The sequence below is a fragment of the Gavia stellata genome, chromosome 5 (assembly GCF_030936135.1).
Source record: "Gavia stellata isolate bGavSte3 chromosome 5, bGavSte3.hap2, whole genome shotgun sequence".
NCBI lineage: Eukaryota > Metazoa > Chordata > Aves > Gaviiformes > Gaviidae > Gavia > Gavia stellata.
This window is the reverse complement of record NC_082598.1, coordinates 26,312,160-26,334,204: the sequence shown is the minus strand read 5'-3', so window position 1 is coordinate 26,334,204 and position 22,045 is coordinate 26,312,160. Positions and strand designations below refer to the sequence as shown.

The 22,045-nt window shown below is 39.6% G+C and overlaps 1 protein-coding gene across 4 annotated transcripts in view; it reads right to left on the bottom strand.

The window, feature by feature from the left end:
• UBE2K (ubiquitin conjugating enzyme E2 K) overlaps nucleotides 1-21,805 on the bottom strand; it is a 40,667-nt gene extending 18,862 nt beyond the window's left edge. For 3 of the 4 annotated variants that reach the window (XM_059817894.1, XM_059817895.1, XM_059817897.1), the window contains exons 1-2: nucleotides 21,682-21,805; nucleotides 3,354-3,447 (exon numbers count right to left, since the gene is read on the bottom strand). In XM_059817894.1, coding sequence (XP_059673877.1) covers nucleotides 3,354-3,447; nucleotides 21,682-21,744 — 157 coding nt within the window. In that variant the 5' untranslated portion in view covers nucleotides 21,745-21,805. The remainder of the gene's footprint in view (nucleotides 1-3,353; nucleotides 3,448-21,681) is intronic. The other variant, XM_059817896.1, reaches the window with a different exon arrangement.
• Between the last annotated feature and the right edge of the window lie 240 nt (nucleotides 21,806-22,045).

Sequence of the window (22,045 nt, the reverse complement as noted above, 5' to 3'; positions counted from 1 at the left end):
AAGTTTGCTTTTTCTTTTGTCTGAATTGAAGCATAATTTAGCAGTGATTTTTCCTAAGAAACAGAACAATTACACTGTTCCTGGAGTTCAAAAAATTTATCAGTCCCTGTATGATTTTACTGCTACACCATTTTGCAAGGTAATATAAAACCTATCCTTAGGTATTACCATTTCTTCTGCTTACCATTAAAACTTGCCTTTAAAAGACAGACTACTACAGCCTTCTGCATAACAGGCTATTCAGCCACCAATTTTTTCCACCTGGAATGTACAAGTCCAAAAGATTTTAAAACTGCAGAGACTAATGAGTTGATAATATTATTTATACAGTATTGTTGTCATGCACTGAAGTTTACAGTTAAAAATATAGGCTTGAAGACAAACTGAAAAAATCTGGATATTAATTTCCTTAATACTACCTTTAAAATGCAAGTGACTAATATACTAACTTCTGCATGCCAATATTTCTGTGGAATTTTTTTTTAAAAAGGAGTATGGTTTTTTCGTAGCTATTTAATACTTGAGATCAACTTAAACAGTAATGGCAGAACATTCCTTCTGTACTCCTACTGGAGCATATGTCTCACAATGGAGTTACAGCAAGTTTTTACTGTGGTTCACGTGCAAATTTGGCTTGAAATTAACACCATGGTTACACAGGGTTTAAAAAAAAAAAAACACCAAAAAAATCTCCCCAAAAAACAACCTAGCTATTGAAAAGCTCTTGAATCAAGTAAAACCCAGCAGCCATTAATCCAGACTTTCAAAGGTCCTCTCTCCAAACATTAGCTTTTCTTCATAAAGCACTTCTTGCTGTGTCATTGTTCAGACTATAGATGACCAGAGATCAGCCAGTAATTATGCAGCATGCATTCCTGCGTTAGTCATAAAATGTAAACTACATACACTGGCAAGCCCTTCATAATTGCATAAGGGAATAAATGCATAATATTTCTGTAACATAGTTTTAACGTTCCAAAGTAAATTACTCAAGTGTCAGGAAATGCCAGAAACTGGACTGCCAGTAGTAACTTTCATTTTGTTCCTTGGTGCATATGCCTTCTAGATTAAAGTAAGCATATTGTCACATTACTTTTCCATGAGATCCCTCCCATAGTCAGAATACATAATAGTTTTAGCCCCTCCAAAGGGATATTTACTGTATCTTCATCATTAAATGTACTCATATGTATGTAAATATGCATGCATGCATTTCACATCAACAAATTCCACACTAAATACTTATTGCTGATTTTCATTAGCAGGATATGCTGAATATGTGAGTACACAGTGTTCAGCTTTCGAAATTTTGGTCTAGCTGAATTATCCAGCATCACACAGAACCCAGTTCTGCAGAAAGGCATTCAAATCTTTTTTTACCCTCTTCATGAATTGCTATACATTTTTTAACCTTAATGACACATGAATACATCTTTCATTTCAAATAACTCTCAATACATTCTCTGAAAAAGGTCCATTTTATAAGCCAAGTTAATGCTGACCTGGAGGGGAAAAAAGAAAAAAAGGCAAGCCGCGACAAACCAACTCACCCGAGGAGGATTAATTCTGTTTGAATGGAAAAAAAACAAATACCAAAACCCCTCAAAACAACACCCTCCCCCATCACTCAGATGTTTCCTAGTATCCAATTATCTAATTCTGCAACATCTTAATATCTGTACATAAGATTTGGTTTTACAAGACCAACTATATTTGCAAAAGAACTACTACACGAAACAGAATGATCCACTTCCAAATAGGTCACCAGGACGATTATGTATTTTAGGTCCACAGCATACTTCTCCTTTTAAATTGAAGACACATGTTATAACCAGAAGAAATTACCTTCTTTCTAGAATTTATCATCTGTCAACTAAACATTAGTGGCTGATGAGATGAGGCTAGAGGGGAGCATCCTTACCACTACAAATGCTTCTACTTTTCTACTCTCTCCCTTCCAGGTTCATTTCCTTTCTCCTCAGCTTCTGACCCTTCTACCCCTGCCCGATATTCTCTAATGTCAACCTCTGTTAGGCTGTTTCCTCATCCTTTATCAGCCCTGGGCTGCAGCAGGAGCAGGGGGCATTGGGGATACTTTCCCTGCTCTCAAGTCCAATGCTGCTGCACCAGCAGCTCCTAGCCCAGAGAAGCAATCACAAGGGATGTCCTCCTTAGTGAGGATGCAACAACCAGATTTTCAGCAGCAGCCACTAACGCTTTCGCGTGCATACATACCTATACCTACACAACAATTTTCAGGTATTTTCCCCATTTGATGAGAATCTGTTTTTTCAAAATAATGACAAACAGCACATGTCTGGTCTCTGGATAATAGTGAAGTCCCAGTCTAAGCTGCAAGGCATGGAGCAACTACAGCAACTGAAAACTTGGCAAATTGTTTTAAATTTCCAACAAAACCATTTGCCTGTAATATTCCTTGCAACTTTTTTTTCCCTGGAAGTTCAAATTCAAATCAAAGTAGATACCTGGCATGGAAAATTTGAGTAAAATATCATTTTAAGAAGTAATCAAAAAATTAAAAAAATTACAAACAAAAATCCTCATTTATCATCAAGAAACTTTAATAGAAGGTGTGTCTGCCAGCTCCATATATATTATACGCAAACAGGAAGTTTACAAGTACCAGCACTATTGAGTAATGTGCTATCTCTGATGAAGTATGCTGTATTAGCTTCTGTTAAAGCTTTATATGTAACAAATTATCTTGATTTTTCCAGACTGAAGAGATGCATGATTACTGATACCAGCTTTAATGAATAAGAAAGTCAGTAAGGTGTAATTTTTGAAGAGAGCTATAGAAATTAAGTTCTACTATTGAGTCCCCCACTCCAGTATAAATTAAATATTGGGACCCATGGATGCCCAAGGTTAATCGCAAATTTAACTTGCGATGGCACCCCTCCTTGAGATAGAAAATGCAACATGTTTTTGAATAACCACCACATTAGATCACAGAAATACATGTACAGTTACATTAGATTCTGAAGCTTAGTTTCTTGATGCTTCATGGTTAAGGAGCTTAAGCTGTCAAGATGGTAAACGAACAACTGAAAGTCAGAATTATACCAATTACACTGCACAGCTTATACCTTTAAATGAACCTTTTATATGGGATAGTCTATCCTACTGTAGAACAGATCTGTCTTCAGGCAACGCAGAAGTTGAATTGAAATATCTCTCAAGCTTAAAATTTGTATTTTTTAAAAAAAACAGACTATTTTAGAACATGTAGGCTCTACATTTTTATGCTGTAATTTAGTTTTACAAACAAAGCATCTCAAGACACATGGTTTGAAGTGTACAATGATTGCATACACAAAAACATTACTTGCCTTCATATGGTGTGTCCGGAGGTCCTGCTATTTCTCCTCTTAATTCTGTAAAATTCTCATCTACAAGATCTACTTTAATTTGATTTTTGCTCGTCTTAAAAATAAACAGAGAAACAAAGAATCATAAGTAAGCATTTGGCATACAGATTTCCCGCAAAATACAGTATTTTAAATTTTTAGAACAGTAGGGTTTTTTTTTCAAAAAACTAAATAAAAATTTAAAAATATAGTAACCTAAAGTAAATAGCTATCTTCTAGTTGGAATTTTACTTCATTGAAAATAGACTATTTGTGAAGCATTAGAAATGTCAATAATATTATTTATACTATCATTAAAATAAGCAAAGCAACCCAGCAATATAATAATTAAAGTAGCGATATAATAAGGTTATATTTTTAAGTTGATTACATTTTTAAAAGGCCGTGATCTTTCAAATCAGCTATTAATTCTACATAGCTTAAACTATAAAATTAAATTGACCAAGTTACACATTGTTTTTTCTCTTGTTTAGAGCAATTTAATTAATAATAAACATTATTGTCACTTTCACTGGAATACAGAAAAACTTCCCCAAACGGAGTGCTCACTGTTTTAAAACAATACAATGATCTAAACAGAATACTGTAGTCTTGCTTAAGATCATGTTTATCTTTAATATTTAGACATAAGGTACAATTTATTTATACACTTGAATTTCGTTGTCACCTCCTCAACATTTTCACACCCCGTATCAACTTGCCTACAAAATAAAAACACTCTATTTTGACACTGAAAAAAACCATATGTTTTCCAGAAATTGATTCTCAGAAGTGTTTAGCCAGAGCTACTAATTCCATTGAATTTGCTTTCCAAGTCCAGAGAGCAGTGTTAGTGAAATTCATACAAATCTTCCAGCCAATAAGTTTTTTGGGGGGATGCAAAGCAGAATCTCCTTTTAGAAAGAGATACCATGAAGATTTTGAAATAAGTAATTACAGATTTGTCCATTCTGCTACTTCTGTATACCAGGCTCATTGACTGCAATACAGATTTCCTGAATCCTATGGGGTTTTTGGGTTGTTTTTTGTTTGTTTTTTTTTCCCCCCAAGAACTCGTATCATCTTCCCAGATCCTTTAAAATTGTTCCAAATAGTTCTACGCCAAAAAGCCCTATGCAGCTGCATTTCTCTTCTCCCTCAGAGTAAGCCTGGTTGCTGACAGCTATGAGAGAAGAGTTAAGTCAGATAAAGTTGATGGTTGCCATCAACTGGTTCTTGGATCTACCAATTATGTGAACTGTTAAGAATGCAGAATTCACCGAACAACAGCTGGGAGGTTACTTCTGTTTCCTTTCTGTAAACGTTCTATAGATTCAGCGTCCCCACCACCACCAAAGAGAGTGCTCTTCTGACCAGAGATGCTCACAAATGTAAAGAAAAAAATCAAAGTTTCAGTAAAAGCTTCACCATGTAAAAAGACCCTAATTAAAAGTTTCACTAAATTAATCCAAAGGTGATTTGGGAGCTTTTTACATCTACAGTTACACCCGCTTGTCTTTAAAACTTGGGTTAAAACTCTTCAACCCACAGAAGTGAGGCAACACCTGCAACTGCATAGTTGAGGCCATGTACTGCGCTTCGGAAAAACAAAGATTCAACCACGGTACAAATTAAGAACGCACCGTGCACCTCCAAAATTAAAAGCCAGTTAAATACGAAATGTAATGGTTCTGGTTTACTAATTTATATCTATAAACTAGCTTTTTGGTTTAAGCTCAGCATCAGATCTTGCACTGTCTTTCATGACCTTAGCTAAGACATCAGAGAAAGGACATTATTAATAGAACTGATGAAATCATGTTTTTAAACATATTTTAGATTTATTTTCTTTCCTGCTACTGTTCATATAAGTTGCCTGACCAGAGGCCAAATGAAACAGTTTTCTTTCAAAGCTTTGTTTCCATCATACTGAGCAGCAGCAGGACAGACTCTCCCAGCAAGACAGCCCTCCCCAACAGCCAGGCACTGTAAGAAACTCCCTCTCTGAATCCAAACTCAATCATAGGCAACACATTCCTCTTGCAAGCTTTCCAACCCCCCTTTTAAGTTTTTTTGCTGTCACCATTCCAACTGGCAGCTCATTCCACAACCTCAAAATTGTTAAAAGCTTTCTAAACTACAATTTAGGTAAAGTTATAATCTATTTACACCCACCTGTGACAGCACTGTTTCCCAGTTTCAGCAAGTTTCTTTGTATCTCTAGGATTTATTCCCCAAGCTGAAATTTTAATCCCACCATACTGATTATTTTTTTTTTTAATTTCTCCACTCTACATCCCACATACTAGCCCTGCATGAACGAATTTAGATAAAGTCTCAGAATCGGTACCATGAACACTGCGTTGCACTCACTGAAAATACATCACAAGCATCATAACCTAAGATCAAATTTGCCTTCTTCCATGGCAGCATGACACGAGGCTCAGATAAAGCGACAGAGTTCCAGCAAGTTCCAAAAACTGTTGAAGTTTTTGTCCTCTTCAGTGGCTGCACTGCGTTTTCTCAGAGGTACTGCCCCTGTGCATTACCCCTTAGTTCACAAAGAAGCACATTGGTTTAAATAACCAATACAGTTAATGAGTCACCAAAACTACCTGCTTGGGTAATGCAGTCATTCTTAGGTCTATTCAGGTTCTCCTGCTCTCCCTCTGTCAACCTCACCTGGTAAGCTCAAAGTTGACAGCAAGAATTCTTGTTCTTTGCAAGTAAGCCCATAACCTTCCATCTTGAGGACTGAAGCAATAGCAAAAAGGATGAATTTCAATGATACAATCTCTGGTTAACCCATATTGCAGCTTGCTTAATTTTCTACTTAGCATTTTACTTTTCTTCAGTGCCCTGCACACTGTTGTAGCAGCCTGGATATTCACCCTCATATTCAATTTCAATTAGTACCACAGCAGCTGTTTTTCACAAAAAATCCTTCCCGACTCCATAAATTTGCTAAAAACCAACCAAACAAAAACCCTATTGCTAAGCTTAGTTTCTTTCAAGAGTCTGTGATCCTGCTTCCCCCATTTGAGATGACTGCTGTTATTACTACAGCTGTAGGTATCTCCATACCCTTATTTCCTTTGTACAGAACCTTGAAGAACAATAGCAGGCTGTATTACACTGTTTCAGTGTAAGGATTAAATTAATTTCGGGTTCATGCTTAAATTCTACCATGCCCTCCATATTAAAAAAAAAAGCATTTTTTTATTTACATAGCTGAAGAACCTTTTTCATGCTATTCTGATAGACTTTTCAAGGTGCAACTCAGCTTGACCTTGCCAATTCTTGCTTTTTTCTTCATCACTGGAGCAATAACCAATATTTAACTGTACTGAAGTGATTATTCATCCAATTAAATCTGGAGTGTTTTCCTACAATATTTGCCCTTAATGAGGATCACATAGGATAAAATTACTCAATTTTAGCAGCTCTAACAGAATAAATCCCTGGCCTCCATGATAATCATCTGAGCTGTCTCTAAAACGTTACCAACAGCAGAGTTCTCCAAAAGCGTGCCTCTGACACCAATGATCTTAGCACAGAATTTATGAATCAACTTGTGATCTCACAACACAAGTTGATTTTCCAGAAGCAGTTCCTCTACAAAGACCTCATTACGCTTCCATACCAAGTCTAAAATAACATCACCTCCTGTTGATTCAGTAACAATTTGGTGACTAAAACACTGGGCTAGCAATTCCCAAAATATGAGCAGTGCCATCACTAGCAGCATTTGTTTCCATAATCTCAAAGAAATTTAATCCTGTAGCAACACAATTCCCACTAGCATTTCTCGCCAACATGAAAACACTTCACCAACACCAAAATACTTTTCTAGGAATCTACAAGTCCAACACTAAACCAGCAGAACTTCCCATCATGACACCTGAAAACATTTTGATCAAGACTGAAAAAAAAAAGAGAAAGTAGTGTTAATGCAACATATTACACGCTGTATGATGACATTCCCTCATCTTTTTTTCTTCGTATTCTAGGTGGCTTATGCATAGTCTGTCTTTCTTTTTAAATGCATCCCCTGCTTTACACAAGGGCTCTAGTCAAAAGATTTGTCGTCTTTTTGTCGTCTTTTAGACCATCCTCAGCCGCTGAGACTCTTTATGCATTGCTGTAGTCATGCTTACCCAATTGTATTCTGCCTTGTGGAGATTAAACCCAAGCGTGGAGATTAAACTAAAAGTGTGAGGCAGAAAAGTTGGGGAAGATCCATATAAGGCACTTTCATCCATTACAAAAGACCTATCTCTAAAAAGAAACCCAAAGGAATCAAATCTTCATGAAGTCATTCTGGGACCATCTCCCGAAGACTGGACACCCAATCACATTTATCAGAGTAGCTATTGATCGAAAATATTTTGACTTGCCTCCTCTTTAAAAGAAAAATCCAGAATTACACTGTCTAGTTTTATAACTGAGTATCTTCCTTGTATAGAACACAGAATCCACTCCAGCAGAAGCTTTGAAGAGTAAGTTCTGCCACTGTGAAGACTTCATCACACATGTCTTCTCCGCTTCTACTAAAATCCTTTTAGAGAGCAGCTCTGGACCTTGTAATATTATTCTCAGCAAACAAGCTCTTCTGTTCTTTTTATTCGCCATAGTCTATAGGCCTTAACAAGGAGTCCCTCATTAGAGGGGCCTGCCTTCTTTCTGCACTTAATCCACGCTTTCTGCTGAGCCTTCCATGCCATCTCCTCCTCTCTTCTCCAATCTGCCTTTAAAAAAACTCTTATTTATGTTATTCATGGCCTGTTATCCTCTTCACTAGTCCAGTACCTCCACTGTTAAAAAAATAAAAATAAAAAATCAAAGTTTTCCTTCACAGAAGGTAAAAAGCAAAGACAGAGCCCAAGACAAAACTATAACATATCAACATCACAGAAGCACATTAAGACAAGAGCATAAAAACTGCACTGTTCTTCTAAATGTTTCTTTCCCACATAAAAAATACTATTTACTATGTTTACAAAAAAAAAAAATTTCCAAGTTCAATCTTGAGGTAAGTCTACTTCCTGAAGACTGAAGATCGATGAAATTACTTTTTTTTTTTAGAGGTAGGAATTACAAGTGCATCAGAATTTTTTATGCTTTCCAAAAAGCCTCAAATTCCACAGTTACTTTGATAAGTAGGCTATCAGAAAAAAGTTAACCTCAAGTAATCAGCATTAAAATGCCTATTATCAGAGCTGGCAATGTATGGATAGATACTGGTAGGTTTAAACAAAAATGCAGGAATAAGATGGTTTTAAATATGGGGGTTTTTTTAATTACATGGCCAGCAGTTTTTGACATCTATGTTGAACCCTCTCAAGTGGAAGGGAAGAAAAAAAAAACCGAAAACCAAAAAATCCCTCACACTTCCATGTCAGCCATGGCTACTTAATATTGGATGATGATGGCATACAAAATGAAATTTTGAGTGAGGTTATTCCAGAACCAACCAGCTCTACTTACTGCCCCCATGACATTATCTTAACAGCCAAACTTTGATCCCTGAGTAATAAAATTACTCTGAAGAGACCTAACAGGCCAAATTCTCCACTATGCATCCATTAGCATACGTACTATGTTTTAAACTGTTGTGGTCAGAACAAAAAGGGAAAAGAAATTATGTTTATTACCAATATTAATAGTTTCAATTCAGCACATTACTTTTGTAAAAAGAATAAAAGTAGTGTCAAAATGAATTATTACTTGTATGTTCTAAGTGTATTCGTCTCACATAATCAGACACCACCTGAAAAATTCATATCAAATATCTTTGGGTATAAATGCTGAGAAGGTAAACAAGGATTCATAAAACCAAAAAACAACACAAACAAAAACCACCCTACTTTAAAGAGAATTAAATTTGGAAGTTAAAACCCAATGCTTACTTTTTAATAACTCTGTGTATAAAAAAACCCTCACAAAATCCCGCTATTCCATACAGCAATTCACTATCTGCAGTCTGTTATAGGTCCTGTAACATGATTTTCCTCCATCTTATGGGGAACATACTCTATACCGGATAAAGTACTACTGTTTTCAGTTAATTTACTTTGGTTTTACAGAAAAGAACTCACAAAAAAAACCCAAAAAACCCAACAGAAAAACCCTAATCTGAAAAGACGCACATATAAATTATGTGTATAGATAAACATCTAGTTGCGATAACAGCATCTAAGTATTAAAACTGTGTAACCATTTAGTGCTTTAAGGCTAGCAACTTACACATTAAGGAAAAGTTTTAAGAAGTGACAAAAATGTTAAAGAATGTACATGCCAAGATTTCAGTGAAGATTAAGGAATAAATTTGAAGAATTTCTCCAGAATTTTCTCAACCAAGGGCAAAGTCCACTAGCTTGTGAGGGAGGGTGTGCATTTAAAACAAAATGTTTTCTGTCATTAATTGTTTCCCAATTGCACCAATAAAAAATTACTTTTTTAGTTATCTTTCAGACAGAATTTTTAAATTATTGTTTGATTCCTCTACAGGGTAAATTGGCAATAAACACTTTTTTAACCTACCTAAAATCTAATAAAAATTTAGTTGCTTCTTTAATACAGCTACAATTTACAAATGTAAAGTAGGTACTTTTGAACTTTCAAACATTTTATACTGACACTATAAGGATCAATATTTAATATGACAAATTAAGTAAGAAATACTTCACCCTAGTCCGAAGCCATGCTAGCAAAATTAATCTACGGTACTATAAAGCTACTAGTATCTCATCAAACTTTTCTTACCCTCCCCCCCATTTTATATTCTACCACAACAGTCCTGCTCTACACAAAATCTGGCATGAACATATCTAGAGAGTTATAAAAAAAGATCATCTGATTGACTATCATAATGAAATCCATATAACGCTATTTTTGCAGAAGGCCATGAGTACTCTGAGTCAACGTAAGTGTTGAGCAGAAAATTCCAACCTTTCAGTAGCAGTTTACTTCATTAAACAAATATTTCAATTAATAACTTAAAAAACAAAGTCAAGTTCATTCTTATCCTATTTACCAACCCTTTGGAAATCTGTGGATAAATATTCAAAGTCATTCTGTTTTACCATAATGGCCATGTTATTTTCTTAAACTCTTTTGCTACGATACCATTAACTCTCTCAACTTAATCCAAACGACGCAGCTCTCTCCACTTCACTGGTATGCCGGAAAGGGAGGATCCCAACAAAAGCTCACCTCTTAGGCTGCTGTCTAAGAAGTCAACTACCAGCATGTGTTTACATACAAGAACAATACTGAGAGGGATTTTTTTTTTTTCCTGTCAGAACACAAAACATCTCAACTATTAAAAATGTTTTCATTTTGCAAGAGTTAGACCTGAAGCATCACCAAGTTTTACTAAAACTTTTTTTATTTAAGGTATCTAAATACCTATTCTTACTAATGTTCAGCTGTTAAAATATCACTCTGCCAAAAAATGTAAGAGACTGTACTTCCACAGCCAGTCTAACAGCTGCCAAGGTCCTACTTTCATCCTGGTCCTGGCAGAACTAATGTAAAGGAGGGGGCAGGATTTTGTGCAAGTGTTCATACAACTGCACAGCAAACATCTGAATTAAAACTATCTTAGTAAAAAAGTTCTTTCATTTTAACCCAACTCCATGATTTGATTCACCACAAACACTGCAAGTAAGAGAAGAAGCACAAAAGTGGGAGGAGGAGACCACGCTGCAGGAGGAACTTAACACTGCTTCTTGGCACTGCCTTAGGACAACTTAGAAGAGTTCTGAAACTTCAGCCCTAGTGTCTGTCTAAACTATTTGTGACAAAATCATTCCATCAGTCACTAACACGCAGAGGTGTAACTGACACAGCTATGCTGGCATAAGCCCCAAGTGCAGTTACACAATCATTGCTTGTCTCACTAAGGGATAGTGTGGTTAAACTGGTAAAGCTATGCCATGAAAGCTGTGTACATAACAGCACACTTACACTCCCATACTGGTGGTGTAAGGGCCCCTACACAATCACAGGCTATGTCTAAGTACACAATATATTTACAGTACCTAGGAGCATTAATCATGGGCAGGAGTTGCCCGAACCTAATCCGAGTGCCACTGAGATACTCAACATCAGAATGGGCACAGTGCAAGGGACTCCTGTTCCGGATAACCCTGTTCAGGAAAGCCTAAATAAACAAGCAATTTCGCAGGAATGCAAGATGCATTTTCCTTATCTTTTTATGCACAGTTCTGTCTTTGATGCAAAACAACTGAAAAGCCCTGCAGATACAGCATGCTTTAATAATCAGTTTGAACCATACTTTGAATTAGTCATTCTATAAACACATAAAACCATTTGATGCAGACTCTGCAGTCAGTTCTGCAACTCTACCCTACTTAGGTCGCTAGTAATTCTACATATAAAGGAATCACAGGATTCAGCTCATTTAAAATCAATTATGCTAATTCATTCGCAATCCCAGAGCTTGAAGACTTGCAGAAATAGCTCAAAACAGTTCTTCTGTACTAGCTTCCCATATGCACACCCTTATTCTAAAGTGGAAGGGCTTAACTAAACACCATGAAGGCTCTAAGAGTTTCCAGAAAGGGAGCAAATACAACACAGCTACCACTATTTCAATTTGTATATGCTAACTTATTTCACAATAACCTCCTGTACTTAAACACATCCTAACATAGCAAGAACTTAAGAAGACTTTCTCACAGTTCACTTTCAGCTAAAAATAAAGAGTGATATATATTTGGCTTGAACTAAACTAGCTATTTAAGTAAAACATGGATTAATGCATTTGTGGTTTTGGGGTTTTTTTTCCCCTTCATAAAACACTGTACAAACATATTTTAGAACCTGAAGGCATGTCACCTTAAACCTTGATTTTCTAAAGTAACTAGACTTACACAATCATTAGCCTTTCCTTTCCCAATGAACTGTTGATCTTATTACTAATAATGAATAGAAATTATGAAATAATGAACACAGTTTCCTACATGCCTTATGACAACAGACAAAGGTAGACAGGAGAGCCCCTATTAGCATTCCAACAGAAGAATGATACACAGTATGAGCTCAGCTCTCTTAGACATATGCATAGCCAAATTGGAGCTATACCGTACAACTGACTCAGTTTTATGGTGTCCAATAAAAGCATAAGCGCTGAATGAAGCTTCTTCTGTAGCCAGGGATATTCACAACATGGCTGTCCTGTGCAAAGACTTCAAAGACTAGAGAGGAGCAATCCATGGCCTTAGTACAATTTGTTACAACGTACTAGAATAACAGAGACAGATCTGGTCCTCAAACAAGGTTATTTTTGCTGCTTACAGAGGTACTTTATTTATTATGCAGATACTATTTTATGAAATACTCATGGCAAGCATATTCAAGTGATCCCAACTCAAATATTGCAAGTATTAATACTGATACAATCTGAAGGGAAAATGCTAGATAAGTCCACTTTTCCACTCCTGACTACATCCCTACAGTGCCTTATTTAGAATACTATTTCTCAAAACTCACACTCTTTGCCATAAAAGAACTAAATTGCTTATTTTGCTTATCTAAACTGCAGCAGTTTTACCTAGTTTGTCAGAGACAAAAAAGACAGTCTGCATATTAATGATGAAGTTTAACCAAAAGCATTTTCTCCATTTAATACCAGCAGCAATTATTAGTGTAAAAGTGATGAAGTACAGTAATGACAACAATCCTTACTAGGATTATAAAACAAGCTAGAAACCGTTTAACAGGTGAATAATTTAAGAACTACACTAAGTACTTGCACTAGTTTAACAAGTTTAATGCAACTGAAAGACCATTAGACAACTCAGGATTGGACTGTTAACCAGCACTTTCTTGCAGTTTATACTTACACAAACTTACTATGATAAAACATTAACTTTATTTAAATTTCATACTGACTAAAGTGAGCTAACCTTAGGACTCGTACACTTCTTTCCTATTAAAGCCAAAATCCTGGAAACAAGCACAGAAGAATGAATGGGAGACCAGGAAAGTTAAAGGATTGGCTAATTCCTACTATCCCTTAGGTCCACAAAGGGTTGCGGTCAGAGGTACCATCTGGTAGCTGCGGCCTAACCCCTAGTCCTAAACTGACTAACCCAGTCCTGTAACCAGGGACTGCCCTCTTTCCTCAGGTTTTTAAGAGATTACCAAAGACAACCAACTGACTCTGACTCCAATGGAGCCCAAGTCTTTTTCTGTTTTCCACTTACTCCCAAAATCTTTAAGATTCTGCCAACTGATATGTAGACCATTCATGAGAAATCTGGACTCAACTGGATATATGTTAACATGAAAAAACCCCACTAACTGAACCCAGGAATGAGCAATAGATCTTGCCTTCCCTGAACAAATATTCCCACTACCAATACTTGGCCAACTCATAGATCTGGTCAAATGATCACAACATTACAGGTTAATTATTTTGAATCACAGATTTAAGGAATATTCATAATCCTAGTGCTTATTATATCTACGTAATACTGATCTTAAAAGTGTAATGGTATTATATTCATAGAACTTGAAAAACAGCTACACAGTTGAGAAACAGGCGTAAAACTACAAGTAAACTAGTAATTCAGAAAGATCACCTTAGAAGTGAGAATAATAAGCAATTTTCTTAAAACTTCCTAGTAAATGCATTTTGTTTTGAGCCAACTATTATTTAATTACCAAAAAAGTGACTTGTGACCTACAGACAAACTCGTTTGAAGATAAAGATCTACAGATTCATTCTGCATTATTTTCCAGTACAAAGTGGAAGATATAACCAAACACACCATAGACAGAATTCAGAAAACCAAAAATGCACAGTAATGGCATTTCAGTATCCTTTTCATATAATTATAGGAAACAGGTCTAAACCTTGATTGGCTAAAATCATAGGCATGGCTTGAAATACACAGTAGACAAAATTCTTTTTGGCAATGTACAAAGGACCTCACAAACAACTATTTTAAAGTTAGTATGATCTTCACATTTCAGAGGAATGCAGCTTCAAGAAGCATTATGGATCTCATATCTGTTCTACCTTCAGGGTTCCAACCCAGAACTTGTTCAACCTAAAAACCTTGACAGCTTTGCATCTACCAGAAGAACCCAGCCTCTGATGTGAAGAGGAAGAGGATTCATTATTGTCTTACAACAGTGGAAACTTCTGAACTAAAAAGAAAAAGCCTACTTTAAAATTCTTCAATTTGTTTACAGGGGAAAGTTTTACCAGGTATAGCAACAGAGTTGGAGCCTCTGTATGTTTTCTTTCACAAACAGAAAAAAACCACAGTAATTAAAAAATGAACTTATACTAGAAATAGAGAATCGTGTAGGAAGAGACACCTGGGTGGCCTCTAGTCCTGTCTCCTGCTCAAAGCGGGTCCAATGAGAGCAGGATGCTCAAGAACTTGTTGAGTTTTTAACGTCTCTAAGGATAGAGATTCCACAATCTCACTGGTCAATCTGTTTAAAAGTTTGACTCCTATCATGGCAATTTTTTTCCCAGTGTCTAGTCAGAATTTCCCATGTTCCAGCATATGTCTGTTGCCTCTCATCCTATTCCCGTGCACTTCTGAGACAAGTCTGGCTCTTCTCCAGACCCTCTCATTAGGTATTTGTGGATGACAGGAAGATGTCCCTTTGAACAGTTCTCTCAGCCTCTCCTCACACATCATGTGCTCGAGCCCCTTAACGACCTTGATGGTATTCTGCTGGGCTCACTCCAGTATATCAATGTCCTACACTGGAAAGCCCAAAACTGGAGACAGTACACCAGATATGGTCTCATAAGCACAGAACAGAGGTGAAGAATCACTTACTGCAACCCACTGACTACATTCTTGCTAATGCAACCCTGTATGTGGTTGGGCTGCTTTGCCACAAGAGCACTGCTGAATCATGTTCAACTTGCTCTCCACTAGGTCATGCAGGTCTTTTTCTGCTAGCCTGCTTGGTTTCCAGTCAGTCTCCAGTCTGTACGTACCGATGAGCAGCGTTATTTCCTCTCAGATGCAGGACTTAGTACCTACCTCTGTTGAACTTTGAAAGGTTCCTGTCAACCCATTCATTTCCCCAGCCTACTAAAATCCCTTTGCATAGCAGCCCTGCACTCCAATGCACTGACACGCCCTCCCCTCCCCTCCGCCCCCTTTTTAATCATATGCAAACCTTCTGAGAGAGGCTGAACAGAGACTGGTACCAATATAATAATGTCGGTTTAAAAGTTCTCATCTTTATGCCTTTTTTAACTTTATGCCTTTTAATTAACTAGCTATGCTCTAGGTTTATTCACACAAACAGTCCCACTGCACTCACTAAACCTCTACTGACTTCAATGAAACTATTCTTATAGATCAAAAGTTAAGCATATGTATTAGCAGAAAATGGACAGTATTTTAAAAAAATCCATTGCTGATTCAGGCACCATAATAGAAGATATCTCATTCTCATATATATGCCTTGGTTCTACATGATAAATGGGAAGAAAAACAAGCATCCACAATTTCCAACAGAACCTTCTAGTAACACCAAAGCACAATTACGACTAAAAGTTTCCATCTTAGTGAAATCAACTTCTAGCACCCAAGACTGCTCAAATATAAACAAAGTAATGAAGTTTCTCTGAGCCTGAAGATTAAATGCTTATGGCTTTTCCAAACAGCAAGAAAAAAAATCACAGATGCCACTTAGCATCTTACTATGAACCAACACAAATCACAAGACCATTACAGGCAATGATAAAAGCAAACCACCAGAGCTACTCACTAGAACTCTAGAAGCCTAAGAGGGGACATGGTATGGCAGACTACCGTTACCTTTCCCTTCTCCCTTTCTCTTGTAAATCGCAAAAACACATAGCAGACTCCAAAAAAAAATACACACTTCCTTCTTGGAAATGAAGTACTTCAAATTTTGCCATTGACCTACTGTCTCCGCTCGAACGCTATTTTAGATTCAAGCAAGTTACAAATTTTGACTGCTACTTCAGATATCTGCTCATGCAGATATTCATATTCCATAACAGCAGTTGAGTTTAATTTATTTATTCTCAGCTCTATCTGGGTTTCACAGAATGACAGGGGTTGGAAGGGACCTCTGGAGATCATCTAGTCCAACGCCCCAGCCAGAGCAGGTTCACCTAGAGCAGGGTGCACAGGAATGCGTCCAGGCGAGTGTTGAATATCTCCAGAGAAGGAGACTCCACAAGCTCTCTGGGCAGCTTGTTCCAGTGCTCTGCCCCCCTCAAAGTAAAGAAGGTCCTCCTCATGTTTAGATGACAACTTCCTATGACCAAGTTTGTGCCCGTTACCTCTTGTCCTGTCACTGGGGACCACTAAAAAAAGACTGGCCCCATCCTCCTGGCACCCACCCCTTAAGTATTTATAAGCATTGATAAGATCCCCCCTCAGTCTTCTCTTCTCGGGACTAAAAAGACCCTAGTCCCTCAGCCTTTCCTCATAAGAAAGACATTCCAGTCCCCTAATCATCTTTGTAGCCCTTTGCTCTACCCTCTCCACCAGTTCCCTGTCCTTCTTGAACCGGGGAGCCCAGCACTGGACACAGTACACCAGATGTGGCCTCACCAGGGCAGAGTAGACGGGGAGGATAACCTCCCTCGACCTGCTAGCCACACTCTTCTTGATGCACCCCAGGATGCCATTGGCCTTCTTGGCCACAAGGGCACATTGATGGCTCATGGTCATCCTGTTGTCCACCAGGTCTCCCGGGTCCCTTTCCACAGAGCTGCTCTCCAGCAGGTCAGCCCCTAACCTGTACTGATGCATGGGGTTATTCCGCCCCAGGTGCAGTACCCTACACGTGCCTTTGTTGAATTTCATAAGGTTCCTCTCTGCCCAACTCCCCAGCCTGTCCAGGTCATGCTCAATGGCAGCGCAGCCTTCCGGTGTGTCTGCCACTCCTCCCAGTTTTGTGTCATCAGCAAACTTGCTGAGGGCACACTCTATCCCTTCATCCAGGTCATTGATGAATACACTGAACAGGACTGGACCCAGTACCAACCCCCGGGCAGCACCACTTGTTACACACCTCCAATTAGACTCTGTGCCACTAATCACAACCCTCTGAGCAGTATCTATCAGCCAGTTTTCAATCCACCCCACTGTCCGTTCATCTAACCCACACTTCCTAAGCTTGCTTATGAGGATGATGATGTGGGAGACGGTGTCGAAAGCCTTGCTGAAGTCAAGGTAGACAACATCTACTTCCCCTTGGTGAATCCATGTTGACTACTTCTGATAACCACCTTTTCCTCCAGATGCTTTGAGATGACACCTAGAATGAGCTGTTCCATCATCTTTTCAGGGATGGAGGTGAGGCTGACTGGCCTGTAGTTTCCTGGGTCTTCCTTCTTGCCCTTTTTGAAGATTGGAGTGACAATGGCTTTCCTCCAGTCCTCAGGCACCTCGCCTGTTCACCAGGACCTTTCAAAGATGATGGAGAGTGGCCCAGCAATGACTTCTGCCAGCTCCCTCAGCACTTGCAGGTACCTTCCATGCAGGTAAACCCCTGCGTCTTGATATTTGTAAGAAAAGAGCATTTTGTGGTAGACATACCAGCAACTCTCTTCTTGCTAGGAGGAAGTTATGTTCCCCAATGTGTTACCTTCAGTACCAGATTAGTGGTTTCACTGTAAGGTATCTATTAGCCTCTGACCTACAGATGGCCAGAAAACACCTTACATTTCTACATGATAAAAGAAACTGAACAGCCAATTAAATATTGAATCCTTCAATGCTACCATAATATAATTTCTTTAAAACGTAACCCCAGTGCTCTATTAAAATATGAAAACAAGTCACAGATTGTTTAACATACCTGATGAACTACAACCACTTCTCAGCATCAGTCTTCAAGTGACTACAAGATTTTTCAACATGTTTTTATTCATTGTTAAATGCCAGACAGATTCTTCCTCTCATAAGATAGCTGCTTATAAACAGAGAGCAGGTAAGGATTTGGCTACCCACTGCAGCATTCCAGTAACCTTCCAGCTAACCTTCACCAAAGCCTTCTCCCACTTATCCCTCCACCTACTTATTGGTTTCTTCATCATGCTGCAGCCTCATACTTTTGTTCAAAATGTGTTTTGTGGCTTTAGAATTTCAGCCCATAAAACCAACAAGATAACAGATTAATGAAATGACAGAACAAGAAAAGAGATAAAGTTGAGCAACTGATGCCTTGCCTAGACTAAGATTTGGAGTATGATCTGATTTAATGTACTGCTTACTCATTTTAGAATTTCAATACAAGCATAGTACAGTACCCTTAACACATATTTAACCAGTCAAGTTACTACCTAGAGTAACTTAACAACTTCATCTTTGTTGAAGATGCAGTACCTCATCTACCTTAGAATTTTAAAGCTTTTTCCAAACACAAAGGTAAAAAGTTTTATTTAAATCATACTTTGGAGACCACTCCTAACAAAGAATTAGTTTCACCTATTTAATTCTAATATTAAAGAGATGCAAAGTTACAAAGATCTCTCTTAACTACACAATATCCCACTTCTTAAGTCTGTGTAGGGCTTGTAATAAAACCAGAAACAATAAAGCAAGCAGAGCAAAAACACTTCTGTTGCTCAAGTGTGAAAAGACTTTAAATGGTTTTTCAAAATACACAAGAAGCCCCAGACTCAACTTAAAAAAAAATTTTAAATCCTTCATCTCTTATCTGTAAACCAGAGAGCAAGATAGTCTAAAATTCACATTTTAGTGATTTCCCAGAAATGCCACTTAAGTCAAGGAAACAGAAAGGGCTAAGTAATACGAAAAGTATATTTAGTCATACGAATAGCAAGGATCCATAGCATCCTTGTCCAAGGATACATAGATCCTTATCCATAGCAAGGATAAACACACTTTTCAGAACTCTTTCTTCACCGATATTTACAAATGAAATTTGGTGCTTCCAATACATACTTCAAATGCAGAAGGAATTAACTGCCATCCAGCTGCTCCCTTTCAAAAACATTTCTGGTTCCACCACTCTATTTCAGCCCAAAGGTGAGTACTACAAGACAGAGAAGAAACTTCCTGTGTCCTTTTTCCAAGTGTGCCTGCCCCCCCCACCAGGCATTTGTGCTCATACTGCATCTGCAAGGAAACAGGGGCAGGGGGTGGGGTGGGGGCAGGGGGTGGGGTGGGGGGAGGGGGCTGCTTTTCATGTTCAGGTGTAGCCCAAAGCATCAAATCAAGAAAATTTAAGTGCAGATAATGTGAGCCACTTTGCCTTCAGAGAGGGACTTAAAACTTCTAAATAACAAATTTTTAGCATCACCATTCATGAAAAAGTGGGGTTTTTTTGAAGAAGCAAAGTTTAATAATTATTTTAGTACATAAATCACACAGAAAAAGCCGCCCATTTTTTTTCCTCTGTGATTTGTAGTATTTAGTTATACCTCCATTCACCATCTCACTCCCTATGTTTTCATGCTCAGCGGTACTGATACTGTAGTCTGACTTCCATTGAATGTACAGTCACAAAAAACTTTGCTTGCAACTTACACAACCGTTGAGTAATGCTGAAATTTTGCACTCAAGACAGGGGAGTTAGTATATTCTGTAAACAGCAATGTTATATCAGTATAATGTTCATATGTAGCTTGCTAATGGCAGGAAAAGAAGAAATATCAAACTCCCCTCCATTGTATGCTCACTAGATCCAACCTTTACAGTAAGAAAATTTAGCATGGATCTCCCACAGAACTTATGTAAGTCAAGGTTTCTTTTTTTCTACATAAAGTAAAGGGAAAGGGTCTTGAAGCCTTTAGGCAGCACTTTCAAATAAAGACTTCTTTGTTCCCACAATATCATCTGGTTATATGGGGTACAAGGTTTAGATTTTCTAACTTTGGTATAAAGGTATCCACCTAGAAATTTCTCTTAGTTATCATACAATTCTGTATTCGCTGTGCAATAGCTTGGCGAAATCAGCCTGGGCTCTGAAGGCAGCTGTAAAACAAGGCCCTTACATTTTTTTAGGGACTAGTTCAAGCTGCATAGCAACAATGCTGTTACCACACACTTAATTTAAAAGCACATCAACTACTGCTACCCTAAACACGGTTTCCTTAAGTCGTTAGTATCTTTCAAAAATTATCCTCTTGATTTTTCCTCTGTGAATTTGTCCAGGTTTCTAAAACACCAGCTTTAAGAGTTACATATTCACATTACTATTTCATAAGCATCTAACCTGCAACATCATCTCAAGTAGGACGACAATGACCACACAACCATTAAAACCTATCTGGACGACATCCACCAACTCAGATACAGACACAGCAAAAGCTGTATTGATACAACCCTGCAAACGCTGCTAAATATTCCCCCAAAATGATAAGAACTTCTTTAACATCCCCCTGACAGTAGTCAGCTTCTCTTACTCACTGACCACCACATACCTCAGAACACACTGCTCAGGACACGAGGTAACATGATTGAAATGAGTGAGGCTTTAAAAGCATACACCTGAAGGTGAGTAAGCCTGCAGTGGGATAAAGGAAGTTCTGTATTGAAGTAACCTAAATGAATAGGGATTTACTTGCAACCCTTTAAAAAAAATAAATTAAAGCCATACTCTGCAGTCTTACGCACTAGCTGGCCAGAAGGGTAAGTTAAAGGGGATGTGTGAGATCACGTACCCCCCTCTCAGCCGCACCAATTCGCACCATCACCTCCCGGCCCGCACGGAGAAGCCTCTCCCCGGCGGAGAGGTGCGCGGGCCTGGCCGCGCGCGGGCGGCGGCACGCGGGAGCGGAGGGACGCGGCAGGGCGCGGACCGGGGGCGCCCCGCGCCGGGCAGGCCCCACCCCGCTCCGCAGCCACCGGCCTGGCAGCGCGCTCCCGGTCATCGGCCGCCCGCCGCCGGCGGCGGGAACCGCTACCGGGGGCCTGCCTGCCCGGCCTCCTCAGGCCGCGCCCCCCTCCACCGCCGCCACACTTCCTGGCCACGGCCCGCCGGTCCCGCTCCCACCTCGGGCCGCCGGCGGCTCCCGCTGCCCGCTGGGGGAGGGGCTCCGTGGCCCCCTCCTCCCCCCTCCCGGCGGCTGGCGGGTCCCGTCTCCCCGGGAATCGCCATTCCCCTCCCCGAGGCCGTGGGACGGGCCCACCCCCAGCACGGGGAGGTGGGGCCGAGGGGGAAGCGGGGTCCCCGCGCAGGCCGGCGGGGCGCCCACACCTTCCGCCACTGCCCACACGCACAGACAGACAGACAGACACACACACGGGGAAGGGTGGCGGCGGCACGTAGGGGGAGGGGGAGAGGCTCTGACCTCCTCGCTCTTCAGCACCTCCTTGAACTCCCGCTTGATCCTCTGCACCGCGATGTTAGCCATCTCCGCAGCGGGCACCTACTCGCCGCTGCCTACGAGCCGGGCCCAGCGAGCTCCGCCGCCGCTCTCGCTGGATAACTCCCGGCCCCACCAAAATGGCGCCCGCGCCGAGCATGCGCGCTAGGGCAGCCGGCTCTGCCGCCGCTCAGGAGGGGCTGCCGTGTGCGCGGAGCGGAGCGGGCACCGGGGCTCCGCGACGGTGGGGGTCGAGTGCTGGCCGGTGGCGGCGGCGGCGACATGTGCTCTCGGCCTTCGTTTCTCCGCTGTCCCCGAGGAAAGGATGCCGCCGCCTCCTAATGAGGCG